This window comes from Oncorhynchus nerka, linkage group LG2, assembly GCF_034236695.1.
Source record: "Oncorhynchus nerka isolate Pitt River linkage group LG2, Oner_Uvic_2.0, whole genome shotgun sequence".
NCBI lineage: Eukaryota > Metazoa > Chordata > Actinopteri > Salmoniformes > Salmonidae > Oncorhynchus > Oncorhynchus nerka.
The window spans coordinates 9,998,144-10,024,362 of NC_088397.1; the positions used below are offsets into that span (position 1 = coordinate 9,998,144).

General features: G+C 40.3%; 2 protein-coding genes across 3 annotated transcripts in view; one reads left to right on the forward strand and one right to left on the reverse strand.

The window, feature by feature from the left end:
• The window catches only part of LOC135573590 (OX-2 membrane glycoprotein-like), a 48,522-nt gene that overhangs the window by 5,130 nt on the left and 17,173 nt on the right, over positions 1 to 26,219 (forward strand). The window contains exons 2-6 of one of the 2 annotated variants that reach the window (XM_065022860.1): positions 1,815 to 2,150; positions 2,305 to 2,610; positions 2,697 to 2,732; positions 2,830 to 2,923; positions 5,257 to 7,969. The exons of the other annotated variant lie outside the window; for it this stretch is intronic. Coding sequence (XP_064878932.1) covers positions 1,815 to 2,150; positions 2,305 to 2,610; positions 2,697 to 2,732; positions 2,830 to 2,923; positions 5,257 to 5,266 — 782 coding nt within the window. The 3' untranslated portion in view covers positions 5,267 to 7,969. Of the gene's footprint in view, positions 1 to 1,814; positions 2,151 to 2,304; positions 2,611 to 2,696; positions 2,733 to 2,829; positions 2,924 to 5,256; positions 7,970 to 26,219 lie in introns of those variants that run through there. 2 annotated transcript variants of the gene reach the window in all.
• Positions 5,704 to 24,325, reverse strand: LOC115117145 (gastrula zinc finger protein XlCGF26.1-like). Its single transcript, XM_065022844.1, has 3 exons — positions 24,233 to 24,325; positions 20,306 to 20,554; positions 5,704 to 14,678 (listed from the first exon to the last, which is right to left on the reverse strand). The coding sequence occupies exons 2-3, from the start codon at positions 20,406 to 20,408 to the stop codon at positions 13,165 to 13,167; spliced, it is 1,617 nt and encodes a 538-aa protein (XP_064878916.1). The 5' UTR covers positions 20,409 to 20,554; positions 24,233 to 24,325; the 3' UTR covers positions 5,704 to 13,164.

Consider the following 26,219-nt stretch of genomic DNA (forward strand, 5'->3'; position numbering starts at 1 on the left):
ACTGCTGTCAGTTACTAACCCATACTGCTGTCAGTTACTAACCCATCCTGCTGTCAGTTACTAACTCATAATGCTGTCAGTTACTAACCCATACTGCTGTCAGTTACTAACCCATAATGCTGTCAGTTACTAACCCATAATGCTGTCAGTTACTAACCTATACTGCTGTCAGTTACTAACCCATACTGCAGTCAGTTTTAAAGCCCCTCCATTCATAACTTCCTGCCGACTAGACTAGACTTCCGTTAAAGTTCCAATGCAGCGTATTATATCTCAATGTCAAATAATTTATTGTTAACGAGGATGTAGCTTACTGTGATGGTTTTAAATGAAAATGGTCAAAAAGATACAAAAATGGCTTCTTAACAAAGAACAATATCTGGTCACTTTGTCCTCAAGGATCATACAGCATTATAATGACCATCAGTGTGATGCATTACTAACCCATACTGCAGACCTCAAGGATCATACATCATTATAATGACCATCAGTGTGATGCATTACTAACCCATACTGCAGTCCTCAAGGATCATACATCATTATAATGACCATCAGTGTGATGCATTACTAACCCATACTGCAGTCCTCAAGGATCATACAGCATTATAATGACCATCAGTGTGATGCATTACTAACCCATACTGCAGTCCTCAAGGATCATACAGCATTATAATGACCATCAGTGTGATGCATTTTTAATGTTGTTTTTTTGTCAATGAGCAGCACATCATCTTTCTCATGGTGTGTTATAGAATACTTATTAGCCACTATAACAGGGGGACTCAACTACTATTTGAGGAGGTCCAGTCACACAACTTTCCGAAGTTACAAAGGTCCAGATGGATATTGTCATTTATCGGCATAGTAACAAACCCCAACCTCACAACCCATGTGACCCCAAACTGTTCACAGCCCTCTTGTTGGTGGAGGGAAAATGTTGCAGTTTTAAAGCTAATTTCCTGCAATTTTAACACATGTCTTATGTGTGTTCATATGATACCTGAGTGATTCAACTAAATCAATGTGGGGCCCCAGGGGGTCGAGGCCCCTGGTCACTTAATCTGGCCAGGACAACTACAAGATGTAGATGGGTAAGTCAGGCTAACCAGCTATCTAGCTGTAGTTGATGAACTGGATATTTCTGACAGGTTATAAATAGCTCTCTAAGGTCTGTCAGGGAATGACATAAGAGGAAAACTGCCCTTGCACTACCATATTTCAAAATTGCACCTTGTAGATTCTACTATTGCAGCTATCAACAGCAGTAAGTTGAAGAGTTCTGACTGAGTTCCTAAAAAGGTCTTGGGACCCGCGGTCCGTACTGACCGTGTTGTAGGTGTGGTTCCGCACCGCGGTCCGTACTAACCCCGTTCTAGTTACGGATCTGGACACTCCTCTTTATTCAAACGGTTGCATAACACAACGCTACACTACGCATCGCAACACAACGCCACACTACGCATCGCAACACAACGCCACACTACGCATCGCAACACAACGCTACACTACGCATCGCAACACAACGCTACACTACGCATCGCAACACAACGCCACACTACACTACAATACACTACACAAATTGCTTCAAAGTCATACAATTGGCAATTTGGCCCTCCTGCACATTGTGATAACATAGTCAAAAACAGAAAAAGACCAAATCTATACATTTTTTGCTGACGCTTTTCTCAAAAGCGACGTACATTTTTTCTTTTATAATATGGGAATCAAACCAACAACGCGTCAGGCTCTACCGACTGAGTGTGAGTTTTTGTAATGTAATAAGTATTACGTAGTGTGTAACTGTCTTTATGTAGGGCTCTCTCATCTGGTGAGAACACAGCAGGTTGTCACAGCAACCCTGGGAGAAGATGCAGTCTTAACCTGTGAGCTCATGAAACCCAAAGACGTGCGGGAAGTTACTTGGCAAAAAGTGACAACTGGGGCGAATGAAAATGTGGCCACCTACAGCAAACGAGGTCCCGATGTCAACGTACGTTTTAAGGGGAAAGTGGAGTTTGAAGAGGGGGGACTGCAGGACTGCTCTATTGTCATCAGAGGAGTGTCAAGAGGAGACGAGTCCTGCTACAAGTGTCTGTTTAACACCTATCCAGATGGAGCTATCAGTGGCAGGACCTGTCTCCAAGTTAATGGTAAAATGTGATTGCATAATGTAATGAGTAGGTGTTGACAGGAACAATGATCATCAATGAAAATCAATATGTCATTTATTTGATTTCCCACATTAGATACCTGCTTTATGACTCATGCTGTTCACTGTGACCTGTGTCTGTTGTTGTCCTATAGAGCTGTATGGACCCTCACTCCTCATCACACAAACCAACAACAGTCACACCACTCTGTCCTGTTCTGCTACTGGACGACCTGCTCCTACAGTAACCTGGGAAGACACAGAAATTCTAGAAGATTCCACAATGGCCAATGTCACCCATCTCAATGGAACTGTCACGGTCACCATAACTTCCACGCTGGCAGCATTCAGTCTACCTGACAAAGACACCAGGTTTGGCTGTATGGTGTCACTGTTCTCTGGAGGTGTCACCAAGAGCGTATCCATGGTTATTCCAGCTAGAACTCAAGCTTCATTTCCTGGTGAGAAATGGTTCTATACATGCCTACAGTAACAATCAACATGCTGGTGTCATTCTGAAGTACTGTCTCTGTATGTTCTGTGCTAGATGTACCTGAGGTCACTGATGGTGACAGGATCAGAGGTAAGTAATTCATCTAATAACCACAACTAATCTCTGACACTCTTATCTGTGAATTGTACCATTCTCATCTTGTCATCTTTCACATGTAACCCAACAGGGATTGGTGCAGTGATGGGTTCACTGTGTCTCATTGCTGTGTGCTGTGGAGCTGCTGTGGTACTGTGGTGCAAACTGAGAAATACAACGAGAAGGTAAGTTTTACTGTTCAGATGACAAAGAGAAAATACAGTATTACTTTGATATTGTTTTGGTAAGTTTGACGATCAATCTTTAGCCAAAATCCCACAGTCCATAATAGAGAACAGGAAGAACTATCAACAGTTAACCATCAACATGATGACTGAAATCCACAGGTCTAGTAAGACACACATTCTAATTAACAGTAGGGTTTATGATTTCAAGTCGACAGTGTTTGTACTTACTGTAGGTAAGGAATAGAGTGGAAAACATTGAATTGTTTTGCCATGGGATGATTTTGGTAGTGGCCTGGGACCACACAGAACACATTGCTTTGGAAAAGTCTACTATGGTCAGTGTCACCCATCCTAATGGAACTGTCACTGTGACAACTACTGCAACGGTGTCCAGTCTACCTTACAAAGACACCAAGGTTAAGTGTGTAGTGTCTTCTGGTGGTGCCACTGAGGTTTCTATGGTGATTCCAGTCCGTGATTAAGTCTCATTGGCTGGTGAAGGAGGCCATGGTTTGTAAATACATACACAATCATGACCATGTTCACATGTGTTTATACTGTATGTGTGTGTGTGCGTGTGTGTGTTTATTCTTTGTGGGCTAGCTCAATCAAGTCTCCAATATCTGGATCAGTGGTAACTCAGTGATTCTTATTGTTATATTGCCAAGACATAGTCACCCTATTTACTTATTGTTATAGTCAACCTATTTACTTATTGTTATAGTCAACCTATTTACTTATTGTTATAGTCAACCTGTTTACTTGCCTTCTTATGCTATGCCTGTGAATCATACCATTGTACTGATCACTTTCAATATATGTCATCCACAGCTGGGTCAGTGATTGGTTCGTTCTGTCTCTTTAATGTATGAAAATAACAAATTACCCAAACTTACCCTTCATAAACCCTCAATCTTTAGCTGGGTGATTGAAGATCGGGTCTTTATTCAGATACAGGGTCTGAGAGAAAGTACAAGTTTTACTATGATCTTGATTGTCAAACTTCCATGTGTTTTTCCCTAAAACCATGAATGCTGTTATGCTGGAATATGTGCTGTACCTTCCAGTGGAATATGTGCTGTACCTTCCAGTGGAATATGTGCTGTACCTTCCAGTGGAATATGTGCTGTACCTTCCAGTGGAATATGTGCTGTACCTTCCAGTGGAATATGTGCTGTACATTCCAGTGGAATATGTGCTGTACCTTCCAGTGGAATATGTGCTGTACCTTCCAGTGGAATATGTGCTGTACCTTCCAGTGGAATATGTGCTGTACCTTCCAGTGGAATATGTGCTGTACATTCCAGTGGAATATGTGCTGTACCTTCCAGTGGAATATGTGCTGTACCTTCCAGTGGAATATGTGCTGTACCTTCCAGTGGAATATGTGCTGTACCTTCCAGTGGAATATGTGCTGTACCTTCCAGTGGAATATGTGCTGTACCTTCCAGTGGAATATGTGCTGTACCTTCCAGTGGAATATGTGCTGTACATTCCAGTGGAATATGTGCTGTACCTTCCAGTGGAATATGTGCTGTACCTTCCAGTGGAATATGTGCTGTACCTTCCAGTGGAATATGTGCTGTACCTTCCAGTGGAATATGTGCTGTACATTCCAGTGGAATATGTGCTGTACCTTCCAGTGGAATATGTGCTGTACCTTCCAGTGGAATATGTGCTGTACCTTCCAGTGGAATATGTGCTGTACCTTCCAGTGGAATATGTGCTGTACCTTCCAGTGGAATATGTGCTGTACCTTCCAGTGGAATATGTGCTGTACCTTCCAGTGGAATATGTGCTGTACCTTCCAGTGGAATATGTGCTGTACCTTCCAGTGGAATATGTGCTGTATCTTCCAGTGGAATATGTGCTGTACCTTCCAGTGGAATATGTGCTGTATCTTCCAGTGGAATATGTGCTGTACCTTCCAGTGGAATATGAGATTTGACTTCTTTCAGATTACTTCATTAAAAGTTCTCTTTTTTGCACAGAGCCTGATAGACCTGAAATCAGAAGGACTACCGTAACTAGATTCATTATGATTATATTACTTAAATGTTGTGTATGTGGACAAAATATCATATTTGAACGTTTTTGTCTGTTTCAAAAACAATCGATTTGCACATATTCCTTTTGAAGGTTGCATTGCAAATTCCAACATTTCATCAAACTATGTTTCACAGTGGTTCCAAGGTTCCACAATGACTGTACGCCCATTGGGAGGTTTTGTATTAAACCTTTATGGTAGACTGTATAGACACAATATTCGCCACAAAGATCTCTGAATTTACCAAATTGAAATGTGACAATTCTTCTTTGTTCTTTCTCAGAAACTACTGAGCATGGTGTTGGTTGAACAGGAGTGGCACTACTTCAAGTCTGAGGCAGAGTTACTGCACAATGTCTGCTCTGGTGCTCAGCTTACCTACTTATCTTTATATAAATATGTATCTGTCTGTCTGTCAGTCTTTCTTTGTCTCTGTCTCTCCCTCTGTCTGTCAGTCTATCAGGCTCTCTCTGTCTCTGTCTGTCTGTACTTCTGAGTTTCAAGTTAAAGCTTCTACAACTTGAGCAGAGGCTTTGACAAGAAGCTGGTTTTATAGAAAGTAGATCAACTCAAGGTAACATCAGAAGAATCCTCCATGTCAAGAATAATGTAGACAATGAAAATACAGTGACATTGAAGAGCTCCATTCTCATTTAGCATCTACATAAAAAAGCACTTGACTCTGAAACTGGAACTTCCCCCATAGAAAAAATTGGACTTCAACAACAAATCAAGGAGGATCATTCAAACACTTTATTCATAGAAAATACAAAGTTGTTATCCTATTGGCTTTGAGTGTAAGAGTCAAATAAAATACTTCAAATGTTTTATTATCTATTATTACTAAGCATGTAGGGCAGCTGTAACACAGAGCAACTGACTTGGAAATGTGCTGATCCCTGTTAGGTAGGTGTGTGTGATCGAAAGGAGGGGGGGGGGGTTATTTGATCTCCTCAGTGTCGTTAGAGTAAATATTATGAAACGTTATACTGGCACCAGTTTCTGTTTCTCTTGCAGATTGAGGTGCCTTGGTCTGGTGCTGAGATGATGTCCCCTGGAACGCCTGAGCCCCTCACCACACCTAGTGACATCGTCTGGACAGGAACTACTACGGCAGGTAGCCTAGTGGTTAGAGCACTGGGACAGCAACCAAAAGGTCACTAGTTTGAACTTGAGCAAGGCAGTTAACCCTAATTGCTCCAGGGTCGCCGTTGATAGTGGCAAACCCTGGCAGGTGTCTCAGGGGGAGCATGGATATGAAGAAAAACACATTTCCAATTCAGACAAGCTTATAATACATACTGTGTGAAATAGGACGAATATAAGCACCCACCTAATTATTATTAATCACTTCACCTTGGGTCATCTCTGTAAATCAGAGTTATTTATTTATTTATTTATATGTATTTATTTATTAGTTGTGGGAGGCGTCACACTTCATCGTCTATTGACGCTTCCAGTTTGGCATGGAAAGCAGCTGCAGTATAGAAAGTTTACATCCAGCAGATTACATTCAGCAGATTACATCCAGTAGATTACATCCAGTAGATTACATCCAGTAGATTACATTCAGCAGATTACATTCAGCAGATTACATCCAGTAGATTACATCCAGCAGATTACATCCAGTAGATTACATCCAGTAGATTACATTCAGCAGATTACATTCAGCAGATTACATCCAGCAGATTACATTCAGCAGATTACATCCAGTAGATTACATCCAGTAGATTACATCCAGTAGATTACATTCAGCAGATTACATTCAGCAGATTACATTCAGCAGATTACATTCAGCAGATTACATCCAGTAGATTACATCCAGCAGATTACATCCAGTAGATTACATCCAGTAGATTACATCCAGCAGATTACATCCAGTAGATTACATCCAGTAGATTACATTCAGCAGATTACATTCAGCAGATTACATCCAGCAGATTACATCCAGCAGATTACATACACCATGTTCTAAATTTGTGAGTTCCTGGGGTGGATGAGGTAAACATGGTTGGCTTTCATCGTCTACACATGCACCCCCATTCTGATCCTTTGCCCAATCCAAAAACCAATATCTGAATTGGGCTGCCTGTGTAAATGCCGCTTTATTGCAGCCCAATTCAGATTTTTTGACAGTTATTTCCATATATGATACCCATCTGTTATTTTCCCTAATGTGTAAATAGCAAAAAAACACATTGAATCTGATCTTTTGATTTCCTATTTATAAAACCTCCATATGTGGAGCAGAATCCTGATACAAACCCCATCCTCCATATGTGACCTCTGTCTGAACGCTCAGATTTTTTTGTTGTTGGCACGTGATGTTACCATGACCACCACCCCAAAATGTAAAGGAACAGTGACAGGAAATGAGAATTGCATTTGTGTGCTACTTCTGAGTGTGAATGCCGAAATCTGATATGGGTCTGAAAAAAAGATTGGATATAGAAAGGAAATCAGATTTGGGGTCTTAGACTGCCTGTGTAAACACAGTCATATAACTTCAGAGGAAGCACTCTGCTGCATCCCAACTGTGATATGTGTAACTTCTGACTGTTCTACAACACACCATACCTCTAGTCAGCCGCTTATCAGAACCTTGAATAGTCAAATCAGGTGTGGTAGAACTGGGCTGGAGAAAAAAGCCTGCACAACCATTTTGGCCACCCCTGATTTATATGTACAACAGTTTCCTATGTCTGATGATTTGGCTGTAAATTATGTATTTTTTGATAACTCACTTTTGCTGACAGGTACAGTATTTTAGTACTAGGAGTGTCTTCAATAAACTTTAAAGTAACTTACAAAGTTTATGTTGAAGATTGTTGTATTTTCCAGGAGCTTGTTCGATTGTCTTGTTAAAAGAGATCAGGGAATAATTTTCCAGTTTATCCCATATTGGCTTAAATGGGTTTCTGGTTTTTCGCTTCCCTCTGGAAAATCAGCTGTTAGTATTTCACAGTAATATTGAATAAATACTAATAACTACTTTATTTCTATTTCCATTTGTCATTATTGTGTACTTTTACTTCAGATAGATGACACACCTTATTAACAGCTTTTTACATGTGGAAATGTTGTGTAATGTAAATCAGCTTTTGATGTAAAAACCATTAACATTAAACACAAAAACAATGTTTTAAATGAGATCAAAATCTGACAAAGACAGGAAATTCTAATGAGTCCCACGGTCCACTTCACCCATACACTTCCAAGATTTTCCAGCAGTCAGTTTTTTTTGTACACATCCTTCGCTTTAAACAGGTGAAGGGTCTTAATTTGAGCCAGTTTGCTACAGTAGGAACATAATCCTGCAGCAACAGGAAATGTGGATTATAATGAATGGACATTTTTTGTAGGGGTTGATCCATTTTTCGTCAGGGCAAATCAAGTCTGACATTTTAAAGTGGAAATTACTAACTTTAGAAGCTTTTTTAAACCTAAAATACACAAGTTTGCATGTCCTGCTATGCAGGAAATTCACATTCACTTTTCCCTACATAACTTCTATACAGTACTTATGTATTCACATCCACACCATGTGCATCCTATGCACCATATGTATCTTCAACGGTTCTCCAGCCTCCCAGAGACTATGGTACAGTGGTCCCAGACCATAAACAATTCCCATAAATGCTATAGACCGCTACCTCCTATACATATAAAACAACAGCCGTGCTCAATAACACTACGTGCTATTATTACAGTGGGGAGAACAAGTATTTGATACACTGACGATTTTGCAGGTTTTCCTTCTTACAAAGCATGTAGAGGTCTGTAATTTTTATCATAGGTACACTTCAACTGTGAGACGGAATCTAAAACAAAAATCCAGAAAATCACATTGTATGATTAAGTAATTAATTTGCATTTTATTGCATGACATACGTATTTGATCACCTACCAACCAGTAAGAATGCAAGACAATGCTAGACCTCATGTGGCTGGAGTGTGTCAGCAGTTCCTGCAAGAGGAAGGCATTGATGCTATGGACTGGCCCGCCCGTTCCCCAGACCTGAATCCAATTGAGCACATCTGGGACATCATGTCTCGCTCCATCCACCAACGCCACGTTGCACCACAGACTGTCCAGGAGTTGGCAGATGCTTTAGTCCAGGTCTGGGAGGAGATCCCTCAGGAGACCATCCGCCACCTCATCAGGAGCATGCCCAGGCATTGTAGGGAGGTCATACAGGCACGTGGATGCCACACACACTACTGAGCCTCATTTGGACTTGTTTTAAGGACATTACACCAAAGTTGGATCAGCCTGTAGTATGGTTTTCCACTTTAATTTTGAGTGTGACTCCAAATCCAGACCTCCATGGGTTGATAAATTTGATTTCCATTGATAATTTTTGCGTGATTCTGTTGTCAGCACATTCAACTATGTAAAGAAAAAAGTATTTAATAAGAATATTTCATTCATTCAGATCTAGGATGTGTTATTTTAGTGTTCCCTTTATTTTTTTGAGTAGTGTATATATCAAACTAGGCTACACTGCAATGGATAGGCGTTCCCAATCCAGGCTGCATCACATCCGGCTGTGATTGGGAGTCCCATAGGGTGGCGCACAATTGGCCCAGGGTCGTCTGGGTTTTAAATAATAATTTGTTCTTAAGTGCCTTGCTCAAGGGCACTTCGACAGATTTTTCACTTTTGGTTTCACTGGCCCAATGCTCTAACCGCTAGGCTACCTGCCACTCTTACATAGATGTGCAGGGCTCAATGATGTTGATGGCTGTCGATAGCATGAATCTGTAACAACAACGGTGTATTAGCTAATGCGGCCATTACATCTAGCGCATGCTAGCTAACTCACTTATATAGCAATACCATACATTGCCTGTAGAGCATGCTAGCTAACTCACTTATATAGCAATACCATACATTGCCTGTAGAGCATGCTAGTTAACTCACTTATACAGCAATAACATACATTACATTTATAGTATGCTAGTTAACTCACTTATAGAGCAATTCCATTACATTTATAGCATGCTAGCTAACTCACTTATAAAGCAATAACATACATTACAAATAAAACATGCTAGCTAACTCACTTATACAGCAATACCATACATTGCCTCTATAGCATGCTAGCTAACTCACTTATACAGCAATAACATACATTACATCTAAAACATGCTAACTCACTTATACAGCAATAACATACATTACCTCTAGAGCATGCTATTTAACTGACTTGCCTAGTTAAATAAAATAAAAATGTAATCTGTTGCCCTGTTCCTGCTGAGGTAAACCCTTCAGTGCTACCTACCAATGACTGTGCTGTGTACGGTGGCACTTTCTTAAAACTGCATTGTTGGTTAAGGGCTTGTAAGTAAGCATTTCACTGTTGTATTCAGCGCATGTGACAAATAACATTTGATTTGAAAAAAATAAAAAATCTGTGTGCGGACTAGGCCTACTGATGTCCTGTTCAGTTGGAGAGGGGGAACCTGAAGACGAGGAAAACTAGAGCTACGGCTATAATCGATTTGAATTAAAACAATATGTTTCATTGCATATAATGAAGCTATTTCTTTAGAGTTATTGATCTCCATAAGCCATATTAGAGTAATTTACATTACAGATGGACAACGGATGAGTGCTGAAAGTAGACTAATTCGAGAAGGTCTAATTCAGTTAAACGGTTTTCAAATGAAAATGGCTTTAGGCTACTAACAACAAGAGCGCTTTGTGTTGGAGAATATATCTTCTAATTTAAGAAATAAGAGGTAGGCAATTTGATGTTATTTTAAATGGGCAATAAATGTGCTTTTCTTCCAAAAACAAGGACGTTTCTAGGTGACCCCAAACTTTTACAACGATAGTGTGTGTGCCACAATTATTGACACCCCTTCAATTCAATACTTTGTGCAACCTTCCTTTGCCAAGATAACAGCTCTGAGTCTTCTCCTATAATGAGGTTGGAGAACACATGGCAAGGGATCTGAGTCCATTCCTCCATACAGAATCTCTCCAGATACTTCAGATTCCGAGGTCCACACTTGTGGATTCTCCTCTTCAGCTCATCCCACAGGTTTTCTATGGGGTTCAGGTCAGGGGACTGGGATGGCCATGGCAAAACCTTGATTATGTGGTCAGTAAACCATTTTTTGTGTTAATTTTGAGGTGTACTTTGGATCATTATCTGCTGGTACTTGATGGAGTTCATGATACCATGTATCCTCACAAGTGGTCCAGGGCCTTTGGAAGAAAAACAGCCCCACAACATCAAATGGCGTTTTTATGGCAACCCTCCCAAACAACTTGTGGTTATGTAGGTGGCGTCTGATCGTAGTTTTGGAGACTTTCTGACCCCAAGACCCAACTAACGTCTGTAATTCTCCAGCTGTGATCCTTGGAGATGTTTTTGCCACTGGAACCATCCTCCTCACTGTGCGTGGGGTCAATATAGACACGTCCTCTTCCAGGCCCATTGTTAACATCTCCGGTAACTTTACATTTCTTAACGATTGCAACACATGTTTTGAAGAAAAACATTTATTTTACATGTATTTTTTTCAATCATTTTACTTTAATTCAAAGGTTTGATTTTTGTAAATATTTTGAATGAAACACCAAGAGGATAAACAGCAAACACATTTTTTTCTCAGCCCGTTTTGCTCATATTTACCAAGTGTCCCAATATTAGTGGAGGGACCTGTATGTTCACCCCTACCCTTATTCACGGTGTTCTGCGAAACCACAACCTTCTGGCTACTTTGCCATGTAACGCTTACAAAACGAAGAACAGTTTCTAAAACGGCATATCTAAGACTCTGGTCTGTCCAAGGAGTGAGGGTAAACAGTAGGCATGTTCTCTGCAATCCACTTCATATTTAAATTATTATTTTGAGTATAGTGGAGGGTGTTGGGGAATAATCAGAATTAGTTGGGTAACATAGATAAGATGTTTTATATTCATGATATGCTTATGAGTTATTTCTCATAAGAATGTATTTTGTTGTACTATAGTGGTGGCCATTGGCAGTTATCTGTTCTATGTCAAGATTAAGTTGCATGGGCTGCAGAGAGGGGAGAGGTCAAGGGGTCATCATGTGTAAACATATCTTTTGCTCTTTTGCTCCACTGTGTCTGTGTGCCAGTCACTCCCTACTTTTCCCATCGGGGAAAGGAGGATGGCAGTGTCTGGAATCATTCTATGCTCCCTCTTTGTTGACCTATAGGGTCACTCTCCTCTCCGTGAGTTTGTCCAGGATTGGTTGTATTTAGAATTGGAATCTCAATTTGATATATATCATAGGGTGGGGGTAATGTCTTGGTAGCATTTTGTACCAAGGACGAGATAAGAGCTTTGTTTAGGAGACCAAACTGAACGATAATTTATAGCCAACTCTGTCTGACTAGGGGATACTCCTCTCTGAAGTAAAGTCTTTCTTTGTGTAAGTTCCTAAGACCTGTGTTTTGTCATGTCGTCTAGGAGGGGGTGGATCTTTGCTATAAAGGAACCCATTTGCCATTATGTTGGGCACTCTCAACTTTTCATTAGAGATAGTGAACTGTTGAAAGTCAAAATGCTATTGCAAAAGCTTAATTATTATTAAAGGTGAAGATTAAGCATAACTCTGACTCATGTGTGATTTGCTCTCTCATCAGTTGGTAATTAAGGAAATGTCCACGACAAGGGTCACTTGTTTTTGTTGTTGTCAAGTGTTCAGGGAGGGTCGGGTAAAAATATATTTAACTGAAGGGAGGGCCATCCATTTCCATTTCAGAGAGATATGATTTTCTCCAGGTATCCCTTATTATAAATACCTTACAGTCCCTTAGTAGTCAAAAAATATATATCCACCCAAACAAAAGGTGAAAACTGATCCTCACACCATCTCTATCTGATACATGTTGTGTCTACTAGCTTATTCCCACAGAGAACTGCAGAGGGAAGCAGTACCACCAGGTCAACCGTCAGACTCCGTATTTTCAACAAGAGAAACCGCAGAGGTTATTCAACCTTAAGGACAAATCCAAGGTCATCTCAATATCTTTACAGTAGAAGCTAACAAAACACACCAAAACTGACAAGGTGTCCACTGATTAGTAAAGAGAGGCTAACATTCTCCATTTCCTCTGCACAGTTCTCACAGTGAGAAACAATAGGATCCAATTCAGTGTTACCACTTACTTTATGACATGAGAATTAAGTGATGGACTTTAATCTTAGCTGGTCTGAGAGAACTGATGAGGCTTTTCTCCTTTATGTATACGTTGGTGTTTCTTTAAGCTGCTGTGTTGAGAGAATTTTTTCCCACAGTCAGAGCAGGAGTAAGGCTTCTCTCCTGTATGTATACGCTTGTGACATGTTAAGGTATATAATTGGGTAAAACAATTCCCACAGTCAGAGCAGAAGTGAGGCTTTTCTCCTGCATGTAAACATTGGTGTTTTTTTAAGTTGCTCTGTTGAGAGAAACTCTTCCCACATTCAGCGCAGGAGTAAGGCTTTTCTCCTGTGTGCGTTCTCTGGTGAACTGTTACCTCAGATGATGTTTTGAAGCATTTTCCACAGTCAGAGCAGAAGTAAGGCTTCTCTCCTGTGTGTGTTCGCTGGTGAACTGTTAGCTCAGATGATGTTGTGAAGCATTTTCCACAGTCAGAGCAGAAGTAAGGCTTTTCTCCTGTGTGTATACGTTGGTGTTTCTTTAAGCTGCTGTGTTGAGAGAAATTTTGCCCACAGTCAGAGCACGAGTAAGGCTTCTCTCCTGTATGTATTCGCTTGTGACTATTTAACTTATCCAATTGGGAAAAACTCTTTTCACAGTCTGAGCAGGAGTAAGGCTTTTCTCCTGTATGTGAACGTTGGTGTCTTTTTAAGTTACTCTGTTGAGAGAAACTCTTCCCACAGTCAGAGCAGGAGTAAGGCTTTTCTCCTGTATGTATACGTTCATGTTTGATTAAGGTATCCAATAGGGAGAAACTCTTCCCACAGTCAGAGCAGAAGTAAGGATTCTCTCCTGTGTGTGTTCTCCGGTGAACTGTTAGCTCATATGATGTTGTGAAGCATTTTACACAGTCAGAGCAAGAGTAAGGCTTCTCTCCTGTGTGTATATGTTGGTGGTTTTTTAAGTTTCTCCGTTGAGAGAATCTGCACCCACAGTCAGAGCAGGAGTAAGGCTTCTCTCCAGTGTGCACGCTCTGATGAACTGTCAGAGCCCCTGATGTTCTAAAGCTCTTCCCACAGTCAGAACAGGAGTAAGGCTTCTCTCCCGTATGAATACGCTGGTGTGTTTGTAAGCTTCCCAGTTGAGAGAAACTCTTCCCACAGTCAGAGCAGGAGTAAGGCTTCTCTCCTGTGTGCATACGCTGGTGAGATTTTAAGGTATTAAATTGGGCGAAACAATTCCCACAGTCAGAGCAGAAGTAAGACTTTTCTCCTGTGTGTATTAGTTGGTGCCTATTTAACTTATCCAATCGGGAGAAACTCTTTTCACAGTCAGAGCAGGGGAAAGACTTCAATCCCGTGTGCCATCTCTGATGAACTGTCAGAGCCCTTGATGTTGTGAAGCTCTTCCCACAGTCAGTGCAGGAATACAGATTCTCTCCTGTGTGTATTTTCAGGTGTATTTTTAGCTTTGATAGCATTGGGAAAATCTCCTCACAATGTGGGCAGTGGTGAGACGTCTTAGCTCTGTGATCTTCCTGCTGCTTTCTGGATGTAGAGAATGTCTCAACGTCACCTGTGTGAACAGCATCAGGAAAAAAAAGTCAAGTTTTTGTGACATACGCAGAATGAGAAAAACATTAAGAACACCTGCTCATTCCATGACATAGACTGACCAGGTGCAAGTTATGATCCCTTATTGATATCACTTGTTAAATCCGCTTTAAAATCAGTGTAGATGAAGGGACAGGTTAAATAAGGATTTTTAAGTCTTGAAACAGCTGAGACATGGATTGTGTATGTGTGCAATTCAGAGGGTGAATGGGCAAGACAAAAGATTTAAGTGCCATTGAATGGGGTATGGTAGTAGGTGCCAGGCACCCCGGTTTGTGTCAAGACCTCCAATGCTGCTAGGTTGACGCTGAACAGTTTAACTTATGTATCAAGAATGGTCCACCACCCAAAGGACATCCAACCAACTTAACACAACTGTGGGAAGCATTTGAGTCAACATGGGCCAGCCTCCCTGTACAACGCTTTCGACACCTTGTAGAGTCCAATAGGGCTGTCCCCAACAACAACAAAAATATGTGGTTAACCAAGAGTAGTTTGTTCTATCAACTAATCAATTGGTCAAAAATGTTTAAACATGTATTTCTCCAGTGCATTCGGTTAATTATTCAGACTCTTAGACTTTTTCCACATTTTGTTACGTAACAGCCTTAATCTAAAATGGATTACATTGTATGTTATTTAATCTAAAATGGATTACATTGTATGTTATTTCTCATCAATCTACACATATTACCCCATGACAAAGCAAAAACAGTTTTTTTTAGAAATGTATTAATAATAAAAAACAGAAACATCACATTTATATAAGTATTCAGACTAGGGATGCACGATATAATCGGTGAACATATCGGAATCTGTCGATATTAGCGAAAAATGCCAACATCAGTATCGGCCTGATGTGTAGTTTAACGCCGATGTTAAAAAGCAATGTCAAAGCTACCGTGCATACCTACGTAATGATGCCACGTAAAATGAAGCTACCGTGCATACCTACGTAATGACGCCACGTAAAATGAAGCTACCGTGCATACCTACGTAATGACGCCACGTAAAATGAAGCTACCGTGCATACCTACATAATGACGCCACGTAAAATGAAGCTACACATGCGACACAGCATTCCTAACCTAGCCCATTCAATGTCTGCTGTGTGGATCGAGCCGTCAACAAGTCGAGCAGTCATTTGAAAGAGTAAGAACATTTCAGTGAGACAACTTAATGGCTAAATCCATTAAAGCCAAGATAATGGAATTCATTGCCCTTGACAATCAATTGTTCTCTGTAGTGGGTGATGTTGGCTTTCGCCGACTGGTCGAGCACCGGTACACATTACCAAGTGCGCTATTTTTCAGGATGCTGCACTACCGGAGTTACACAGGAATAGTCACTGCTATTAACTTCTCAACATACATACTATGGAACGCCATTTGAGTCTTTACGTGTCAAAAATGATACAGTAGCACTGTCAAAGCTGTACAAAAAAGTCTAACAAGCAAACACCGCTAACAAGCAAACACCGGCCACGAACGAACGATGTGTTTATTACCGCGTTGGTAATAAAGCATAATTTGTTCTTCTGGGGTAGCTAGCTAGCTTTAGCTTGGTACCTAGTTAGCACCAATACAACCAGCCTGAAAACAATGACCAGTAGAAACTGCAGTCCTTTTCATTATTCTTAGCAATAATTTAGGAATTCTAGCTAGGTATTAGCTAGGTTGTCACTTGTGGTTCGCCTATTAAATTGAACTTCAGTTCATGAAAATAAATAGCTAGCCAGCTACTTAACCCTGTTGCCCAAAGCTAACGTTATAAGCAGCCAGCTAGCTAGTGAGGCTCGACCCTGACCGGGTTATGTGTTGTGAAGCTAGCCACAATAAGGATTAGGCACAATAGTGAACTTTGCGGTTTGCCTACAAAATAAAAGTATGTCATTGACAGTGATGCAAATTAATACAAATAGTAGAATTATGCCATACCTTTATTTTGAAGGCTAACCGCAAAGTCCACTTTGTGGCTAATCCTTATTGTGGCTAGCTACACATAGATGGGTCCAACCACCATTAATCAAATAAGAACAGTCTTATAAATTAGGGTTATTTTAGATGACACCTAGCTATATAGTTAACTAGCTAACTTTAGCTACTGAAACAGATGTCATTTTGCTATGTTTTTGGGGAAGAACATTGTTTGCATCCATGAGCTAGCTGGCTTTTTTTTCTGACCAGCACTGTACCTGCGCGAGACAACTTTACCAGCATCATAGCTATCAGCATACCTATCGATGAATCGTTGTGACATATGAAATACGAGTGATAGTTATTACACATTGATTACACTATGTAAAACATTTATGAATGTGTAAAATTATTGTGATGTGGAGTCATATTCAGGTCCTGATTGGTCAACAAGATAATTTGACACATCAAATAGTGTTATTTGATGTGTATCTTATTTGACACGCAAAAACCCAAACGGCGTTCCATAGAAATCTTGGTTGCGAATGAAACAGCACAGCAAGTAAGTGAAAGAAATAGGTTTTGATGATGTTTTACTGGTAATGGGGACATACTTAAATGCCAATAAAATAACATTTTGGTCAGTGTGTGTGTGTGTGTGTGTGTAAAACCATTATATAACTAGGCAAGTCAATTAAGAACAAATTCTTATTTACAATGACTGCCCAGACAACACAAGACCAATTGTGCGCAGCCGGATGTGATACAGCCTGGATTCGAACCAGGGAATGTTGTTACGACTCTTGCACTGAGATGCAGTCACTAATTCAGACGCTTAACTCAGTACTTTGTTGAAGCACCTTTGACAGCTATAACAGCCTCAAGTCTTCTTCGGAAGCACACCTGTATTTGGGGAGTTTCTCCCATTCTTCTTTGCAGATCCTCCCAAGCTCTGTCAGGTTGGACAGCTATTTTCAGGTCTCTCCAGAGATTTTTGATCGGGTTAAAATCCGTGCTCTGTCTGGGCAACTCAAGGACATTGAGAGACTTGTCCCGAAGCCACTCCTGTGTTGTCTTGACTGTATGCTTAGGGTCGTTGTCCTGTTGGAAGGTGAACCTTCTCCCCAGTCAGAGGTCCTGAGCAGGTTCTCACCAAGGAGCTCTCTGTTCATTACTCTGTTCATCTTTCCATCGATCCTGACTAGTCTCCCAGTCCATGGTGCAGAAAAACAGCCCTACAGCATGATTCTGCCACCACCATGCTTCACCGTAAGGATGGTGCCAGGTTTCCTCCAGACGTGACGCTTGACATTCAGGCCAAAGACTTATACAAGATTATTATACTAAGCCTACTAATGATAACGGCATTACCTATTATCATAATGATGGTCATAATAATAGTAATAATCAAGAAAGATCAAGAAAAGGGAGGGGTATTATTATTATTATTATTATCGGACACTACATGAATCATAAATAATACCAAAGGGGCTATTTAAACAGAGAGAGAAAGTAAAGCCTTTATTTAAACAGACAAATTAGTGAAATTGTTTATCCAACATGTGGTTGCGTGAGGCTCGGTGCTCATGGAATCAGTATGCTATTAAACAAACAGTCAAACAGGAAACACAAGCAGTAACTGTAGTCCATTAGTCCATTCAGACAGGCGTGAATCAAACAGGTGTCTTGTACACCATGATTTTTTTTTGTTGATATTTGCTACTGCTTGACTAAAGAAATCTTGGTGGACCAACAGCCTATCGACCAAATAATCTACTAAATGGTGTCAGCCCTAGAGTCCATGCTACATATCTGTGGATTGACTGTGTCTTTAAACAGCTTGGAAAATTTAGAAGCTTCATGACTTTAGAAGCTTCTGGTAGGCTAATTGACAGGTGTACCTGTGGATGAATTTCAAGGCCTACCTGCAAACTCAATGCCTCTTTGCTTGACATCATAGGAAAATCAAAAGAAATCAGCCAAACCTCAGAAAAAAAAATTGTAGACCTCCACAAGTCTGGTTCAATCTTGGGAGCAATGTTGGGAGCAATTTCAAAACGCCTGAAGGTACCACATTCATCTGTACAAACAATAGTACACATGTATAAACACCATGGGACCAGGCAGCCGTCATACCGCTCAGGAAGGAGATGCGTTTTGTCTCCTAGAGATGAATGTACTTTGGTGTGAAAAGTATAAATCAATCCCAGAACAACAGCAAAGGACCTTGTGAGGATGCTGGAGGAAACGGGTACAAAAGTATCTATATCCACAGTAAAACGAGTCCTATATCGACATAACCTGAAAGGCCGCTCAGCAAGTGAGAAGCAGATCATACTTTTTGGAGAAATGTCCTCTGGTCTGATGAAACAAAAATGGAACTGTTTGGCCATAATGACCATTGTTATGTTTGGAGGAAAACGGGGGAGGCTTGCAAGCCGAAGAACACCATCCCAACCGTGAAGCACGGGGGTGGCAGCATCATGTTGTGGGGGGGCTTTGCTGCAGGAGGGACTCATGCACTTAACAAAATAGATGGCATCATGAGGAATTGAAAATTATGTGGATATATTGAAGCAACATCTCAAGACATCAGTTAAAGCTTGGTCGCAAATGGGTCTTCCAAATGGACAATGACCCCAAGCATACTTCCAAAGTTGTGGCAAAATGGCTTAAGGACAACAAAGTCAAGGTATTGGAGTGGCCATCACAAAGCCCTGACCTCAATCCCATAGAAAATGTGTGGGCAGAACTGAAAAAGCATGTGCGAGCAAGGCCTACAAACCTGACTCAGTTACACCAGTTCTGTCAGGAGGAATGGGCCAAAATTCACACAACTTATTGTGGGAAGCTTGTGGAAGGCTACCTGAAACATTTGACCCAAGTTAAACAATTTAAAGGCAATGCTATCAAATACTAGTTGAGTGTATGTAAACTTCTGACCCACTGGGAATGTGATGAAAGAAATAATAGCTGAAATAAATCATTCTCTCTACTACTATTCTGACATTTCACATTCTTAAAATAAAGTGGTGATCCTAACTGAACTAAGACAGGGAATTTGTACTAGGATTAATTGTCAGGAATTGTGAAAAACTGAGTTTAAATGTATTTGGCTAAGGTGTATGTAAACTTCCAACTTCAACTGTACATATCAATCAAATGTATTTTAAGAAGCCCTTTTTTACATCAGCAGTTGTCACAAAGTCCTTCACAGGAACCCAGCCTAAGACCCCAAACAGCAAGCAACGCAGATGTAGAAGCTCAGTTTCTAGGAAAAACGCCCTAGAAGGGAGGAACCTAGACAGAAACCTAGCGAGGAAAAAAGCTCCAAGGGTGACCTTGGAGCCTTTATACAAATATGAGCTTTTTTTTTTAATCAAATAAATAGTTTCAACGATATTGAAAAACCATCCCGTGGCGTTTTCCAAATACCCTGGTATACAGTATACCACCCAAGCCTAGTAACTACACAGACTCATTACATACAACTTCAAAACACTGTCAGTTTGTCTACTTCACTTCTTTAGTCTACTCTCTGATCACTCCAGATAGACCAGTTGTTCAGGGATGTGTGATGTTGAATTATAGAATTCAACCTAGCAACAGACTGGGTCATAACTTGTGGAGGTCTAACTTCTGAAGATAACTTATAGACAGAACCTGCTCTTACCATGAGAAACAGATTTCCCAATCTTCTCCTCCTCCTCTTCATCTTTAATGTTGACATCCAGATCTAGCGTTTGACTGCAGTCTTCCAGCTTCACTGATGCCATCTCTGGATCCTGCAGTGCAAACTGGGCTCAACTGTCAAAATCAGGACCCAGTGACTGTACGTTTGGACTCAGTGTGAAAGGAGAGAGGCAGGCTGGGTTTGTCCTCACTGTTGATGTTACTGGCCTCGGACTTAATCTGAGTCGGGCTGTAGTAATAAAGAGAAACAGACACAAAGTTATTGACTTGACAGTTCTAGCGCTTTCTCTATTCTCTAAAAATATATTATATTTATTCTCTTGGGTTCTAACTTGAAATATCCTCATTCATATTTACATATTAGAACTGGGTGTATGCAAATGTACTGAGGGAGAAAGGGGAGTGCAGAAGGTTTACATTCTGTCAGAACATGTTATGGTTAAATCTCATGTATGATATGGAGAGGAGAAGGGCAACGGTCTGGTTTCAGTCACTGATAAGGTTGTATAGCCGTGGATTAGGGAGGAGTGAGGAATGTGGGCCGAGGTCAGGTCAGATGAAGGAACACTCCTATGACATACACACATAGGAGGCAGGGCCATGACTACACCAATGAGAGGAACCACTTAAGTTTCTGCCTTGCAACAGAGATGAGTTGTCTGTCTAGATGGGCAAGGAGTTTGTGTAAACATGTATGTCTAGATGGGCAAGGAGTTTGTGTAAACATGTCTGTCTAGATGGGCAAGGAGTTTGTGTAAACATGTTTGTCTAGATGGGCAAGGAGTTTGTGTAAACATGTCTGTCTAGATGGGCAAGGAGTTTGTGTAAACATGTCTGTCTAGATGGGCAAGGAGTTTGTGTAAACATGTTTGTCTAGATGGGCAAGGAGTTTGTGTAAACATGTCTGTCTAGATGGGCAAGGAGTTTGTGTAAACATGTCTGTCTAGATGGGCAAGGAGTTTGTGTAAACATGTCTGTCTAGATGGGCAAGGAGTTTGTGTAAACATGTCTGTCTAGATGGGCAAGGAGTTTGTGTAAACATGTTTGTCTTATGCAGCTGTTTGACCCAGTGGGTGAATATATTTGTTTGGAGCTTTGACTAGTTGTCTGTTAGTTTTTTACACTGTTTATTTAGAACCAAACACTTCTTATTCACTTATCTAATTTCAATAGATCAGGCAGCTAAACATTGACAACAAAACATGCATTCATTTACATTAGACAAAGTGCACACTTTAAATGACAAAGTAAATACATGTAACCTATAGTAGATTAAATAAATTAATATAAATGCATAACTGACTCAAAAAAACATTTAGTACAAGGTTGCAGTTTGTTTTAGGCAGTACTATGTACTATTTTACTGAATAACCGTGTCTTCATTGTATATTTTCACTCTCAAAAACCACATCGTCAGTGGTGGAAAAATAAGTAAATTGTCATTCTTGAGTCAAATCAAATGTATTTATATAGCCCTTCGAACATCAGCTGATATCTCAAAGTGCTGTACAGAAACCCAGCCTAAAACCCCAAACAGCAAGCAATGCAGGTGTTGAAGCACGTTGGCTAGGAAAAACTCCCTAGAAAGGCCAAAACCTAGGAAGAAACCTAGAAAGGAACCAGACTATGAGGGGTGGCCAGTCCTCTTCTGGCTAAAAGTAAATGCTATACATCAAATTCCTTATATCAAAGCAACAATATGTAACTTATTGGGCAACCCGACCAAATGCTCATTTGTGAGTTATAGATCTTTCAGTCTCATTGAAAGCAAGTCTAAGAAGCAGTAGATACATTCTATGTGCGCCATTTCTGTGTTTTTGAGTCCTTTACTTTCGGTCTTGTACTGTACACCAGCGTCAAACAACTGAATATACATTATTTTTAGATGGTACAATGATTCTCTACACAATGGCTGCTTGTTTTGCCACAAACTGAAATTAGGTGAACTATTCACATTTTTGCAACCAGGGATTTCTGCAAAGGCGAAACTTTAAACAAACCAGATGGCATGATTTTCCAGTTGTTTTATTTCATTTACGGATAGCCGGGGGCACACTCCAACACTAAGATATCATTGAAAAATGCATTTGTGTTTAGTGAGTGTTTAGGGTGTTTAGTGTGTCTGCCAGATCAGAGGCAGTAGGAATGACAACATGTGAATTGGACGATACTGCTGTGTAGCAGTATGGGGCCACGGAAAAAACATCAACAAAGGCGGCACAAAAACACCCAAATTGGTCCTTTTAGAGACTACAAAGCTCTAAGTATAGTGATACAGGTCTTTAGATGTTGTACGCATGAAATTGTGTCATTCCAAACTTCATCCGCAACTTTATTTTCCATTTTGTTTTGCAACTCCAGCAATAACTGGAGCTTCTACACCTGCATTGCTTGCTGTTTGGGGTTTTAGGCTGGGTTTCTGTACAGCACTTTGAGATATCAGCTGATGTACGAAGGGCTATATAAATAAATTTGATTTGATTTGATAACTCTGTCCATTTTATATGTAATAAAGGAAACATTTTGAATAAATGAGGGATACAAAGTATATTGCAAGCATGAAGTGCTTCCACACAGGAAGTTCCAGACACTTGTAGAATCTATGCCAAGGCGCATTGAAGCTGTTCTGGCATCATATCTGGAGGACACCTGGCACCATCCCTACGGTGAAGCATCATGCTGTGGGCATATTTTTCAGCAGCAGGGACTGGGAGACTAGTCAGGAAAATATGAACAATGCAAAGTACAGCGAGATCCTTGATGAAAACCTGTTCCAGAGCACTCTGGACCTCAGATTAGGGTGACGGTTTACATTCCAACAGGACAACGACCCGAAGCACACAGCCAACACAACGCAGGAGTGGCTTCGGGGCAAGTCTCAATGTCCTTGAGTGGCCAAAGCAGAACCCAGATTTGAACCCGATCTAACATCTCTGGAGGGACCTGAAAATACCTGTTCAGCCACACCCTACATCCAACCTGACAGAGATGAGAGGATCTGCAGAGAACAAGGGGAGAAACTCCCCAAATACAGATGTGCCAAGCTTGTAGCGTCATACCCAAGAAGACTCAATGCTGTAATCGCTGCCAAGGGTGTTTCAACAAAGTACTGAGTACAAGGTCTGATTTATGTAAATACGTTTTTTATAAACCTTATTAAATAAATTAACTAATATTTAAGATAAACTATTTTTGCTTTGTTATTATGGGGTATTGTGTGGCTGTAACGTAATAAAATGTGGGAAAAGTAAAGGGGTCTGAATACTTTCCGAATGCACTGTAGTATGCTAATGTTACCTAGCAAGGCATATGAACTAACAGATTATAGTGCAAACAATGCAATTATTACATAGGTTATAATATATTTTGGGCTTCCACAGTGATTTTACTGATAAAAAGGTATTTCTATTCTGATTTCAGATGATCAATCCTTACAAAATAATGGTGGCAGAATATCCTACATTTTTCTCAATCATCATTAGAAAGTTGTGTTAATGGCAGTTGTTTAGGAGAAAAGCACAGATTTTCGTCTAAGATACACATTTTCACAGGTGTTTTTCTTGACTGACTACAATTTGATTGATGTGGTGTTTTTACTGTGTCATAACACTAAACACAGACAGAATGGTCACCGCCATTTTACATGCTCCTGAGCCTTTTTTTAACAAAAAAACAATAACATCTCAATTAAATTGATTCTTTATTAAATTACCTTGAAATAACGTACAGTACATTCAAAAAGACAAACCCCAAATCTCTAGCTATGTGACATGTAAAATATTTGTTCACGTTCTTCTCTCACTCGGTTTGACACACAAAAAAATAACAACCTCTGTTACGGATTTGTTACCGACATGTTATGACATGTTCTTTCGATATTAGAAAGTACAAACGTGCAAAGACATACCTGTAGTAATACATACAACGGTTATCGTCTTGACAGCACAGTTCTAACGCTTTCGTTATTTTGAAGAATGGTCCACGCCTACCCGGAACTTCTTCTTCTTCTTCTCCTCTGGATTTTTACGGTGGTTGGGATCAAAAATGTGGCATTACCGCCCCCAACTGGATGATAATATATACCCATTATACTTTGTCTTGCAAAATGGAAAAAACATAAAATAGATGTTCTATACCCCCCAAAAATATATACCCCCCAAAAATACCATTCCAACTAACTCTACACTCATTAAAAACCCACTACCCCATTCCACTACTGTGATCCTATCTGCTCCTGCACCATGCCAATGGGCTCGGAGGGCGGAACACCACCCCTCAACACACCCTGTAACTCTTCTGGAATGAAATCAGATCTTGTATACCCAAATACTTCACTGCGGCTGCCACCACAACATCTATATTCTGTGATTTACATTCCATCTCTGCAGTACAGTTGATAACCATTGCTATGAACGCTAAGAAGCCAACCATATGACTCGTTGGCCTATCCCTCTGTGCTGGCACAGATCTCACACAGATCCTCTCAGGATCCCTCCCCCTTGACCCATCCTCCTCTACTTTCTTCACTGCTTCAGCATACCACACCTCCTGTACTACTCTAACCACACCCCCTACACTACATTGAGGACCTGGTGGACCTATTGGATAACAGCACATTCACTTGGGATTTTTTGGGGCTAGGGCTCATTAAATGTGGTTAATGTAGGGCTCATTAAATGTTGTTAATGTAAGGCTCATTAAATGTGGTTAATGTGGTTAATGTAATTCAAAAATACAAACCCCAAATCTCTAGCTATGTGACATGTAAAATATTTGTTCACGTTCTTCTCTCACTCGGTTTGACACACACATTAAATGTCTTTAATGTAAGGCTCATAAAATGTGGTTAATGTAGGGCACATTAAATGTCTTTACTGTAGGGCTCATTAAATGTGGTTAATGTAGGGCTTCATTAAATGTGGTTAATGTAGGGCTCATTAAATGTTGTTAATGTAGGGCTCATTAAATGTGGTTAATGTAGGGCTCATTAAATGTGGTTAATGTAGGGCTTCATTAAATGTGGTTAATGTAGGGCTCATTAAATGTGGTTAATGTAGAGCTCATTAAATGTGGTTAATGTAGGGCTTCATTAAATGTGGTTAATGTAGGGCTCATTAAATGTGGTTAATGTAGGGCTTCATTAAATGTGGTTAATGTAGGGCTTCATTAAATGTGGTTAATGTAGAGCACATTAAATGTGGTTAATGTAGGGCTCATTAAATGTGGTTAATGTAGGGCTCATTAAACGTGGTTAATGTAGGGCTCATTAAATGTATTTAATATATGTCTCATCACGCTCAGGTAGCATCAGGTTTGAATGTTCATGCTGATCAAAGCTCTATTCAAATCCAGACATTTATATGCTTTATAATGCTTTTGAATGATACTTCCGGTTTTGGCGGAAAATATTGCTTTACCTGGGAGAATAATGTGCATACAGGTTGATTCACAAGACACCAACCTTGTAACTTATAGATACGGTATCTTCATTAGGCCTAAAGGCATTTTATGTCCATGATATGAAGTTTGTTGTAGTGACTGAGTAAGCCTAATTGTAAAAGTAAGCCTCAAAAGTGGCATGTTTGTACAGTTTTTTATGTGGAGGAAAAATGGAGGCAGTCAGGAACAAATGCCAGGACTTCTCAGTACTGTAGGTCGCACTGTAGGCCGAGCTCTTATTGCAGTCCAGTGCCATGGACAGCTTTGAAGTTTGGCCTCTAGTAAGTCAGGAGGCAACTTTATGAATGCCGCCTCACAATGGCTTTATCATACATGGCTCTACAGAAAGATTTAAAAAACGACAGATTGTTATTGGCCTATGTCTTGTCAGCCGCCTGGCTAGGGACACAATTAAAAGGTTTAGACAACAGACTGAAAGATCTTAATTGGCTTGT

Bases quoted from the DNA above. Each gene is read 5' to 3' on its own strand.
- LOC115117145 (XM_065022844.1), bottom strand. From the start codon at position 20,408: ATGGCATCAGTGAAGCTGGAAGACTGCAGTCAAACGCTAGATCTGGAT. The intron at 14,679-20,305 runs GTAAGAGCAGGT...CTGTTCACACAG, and splicing joins TGGGAAATCTGTTTCTCATG to GTGACGTTGAGACATTCTCT.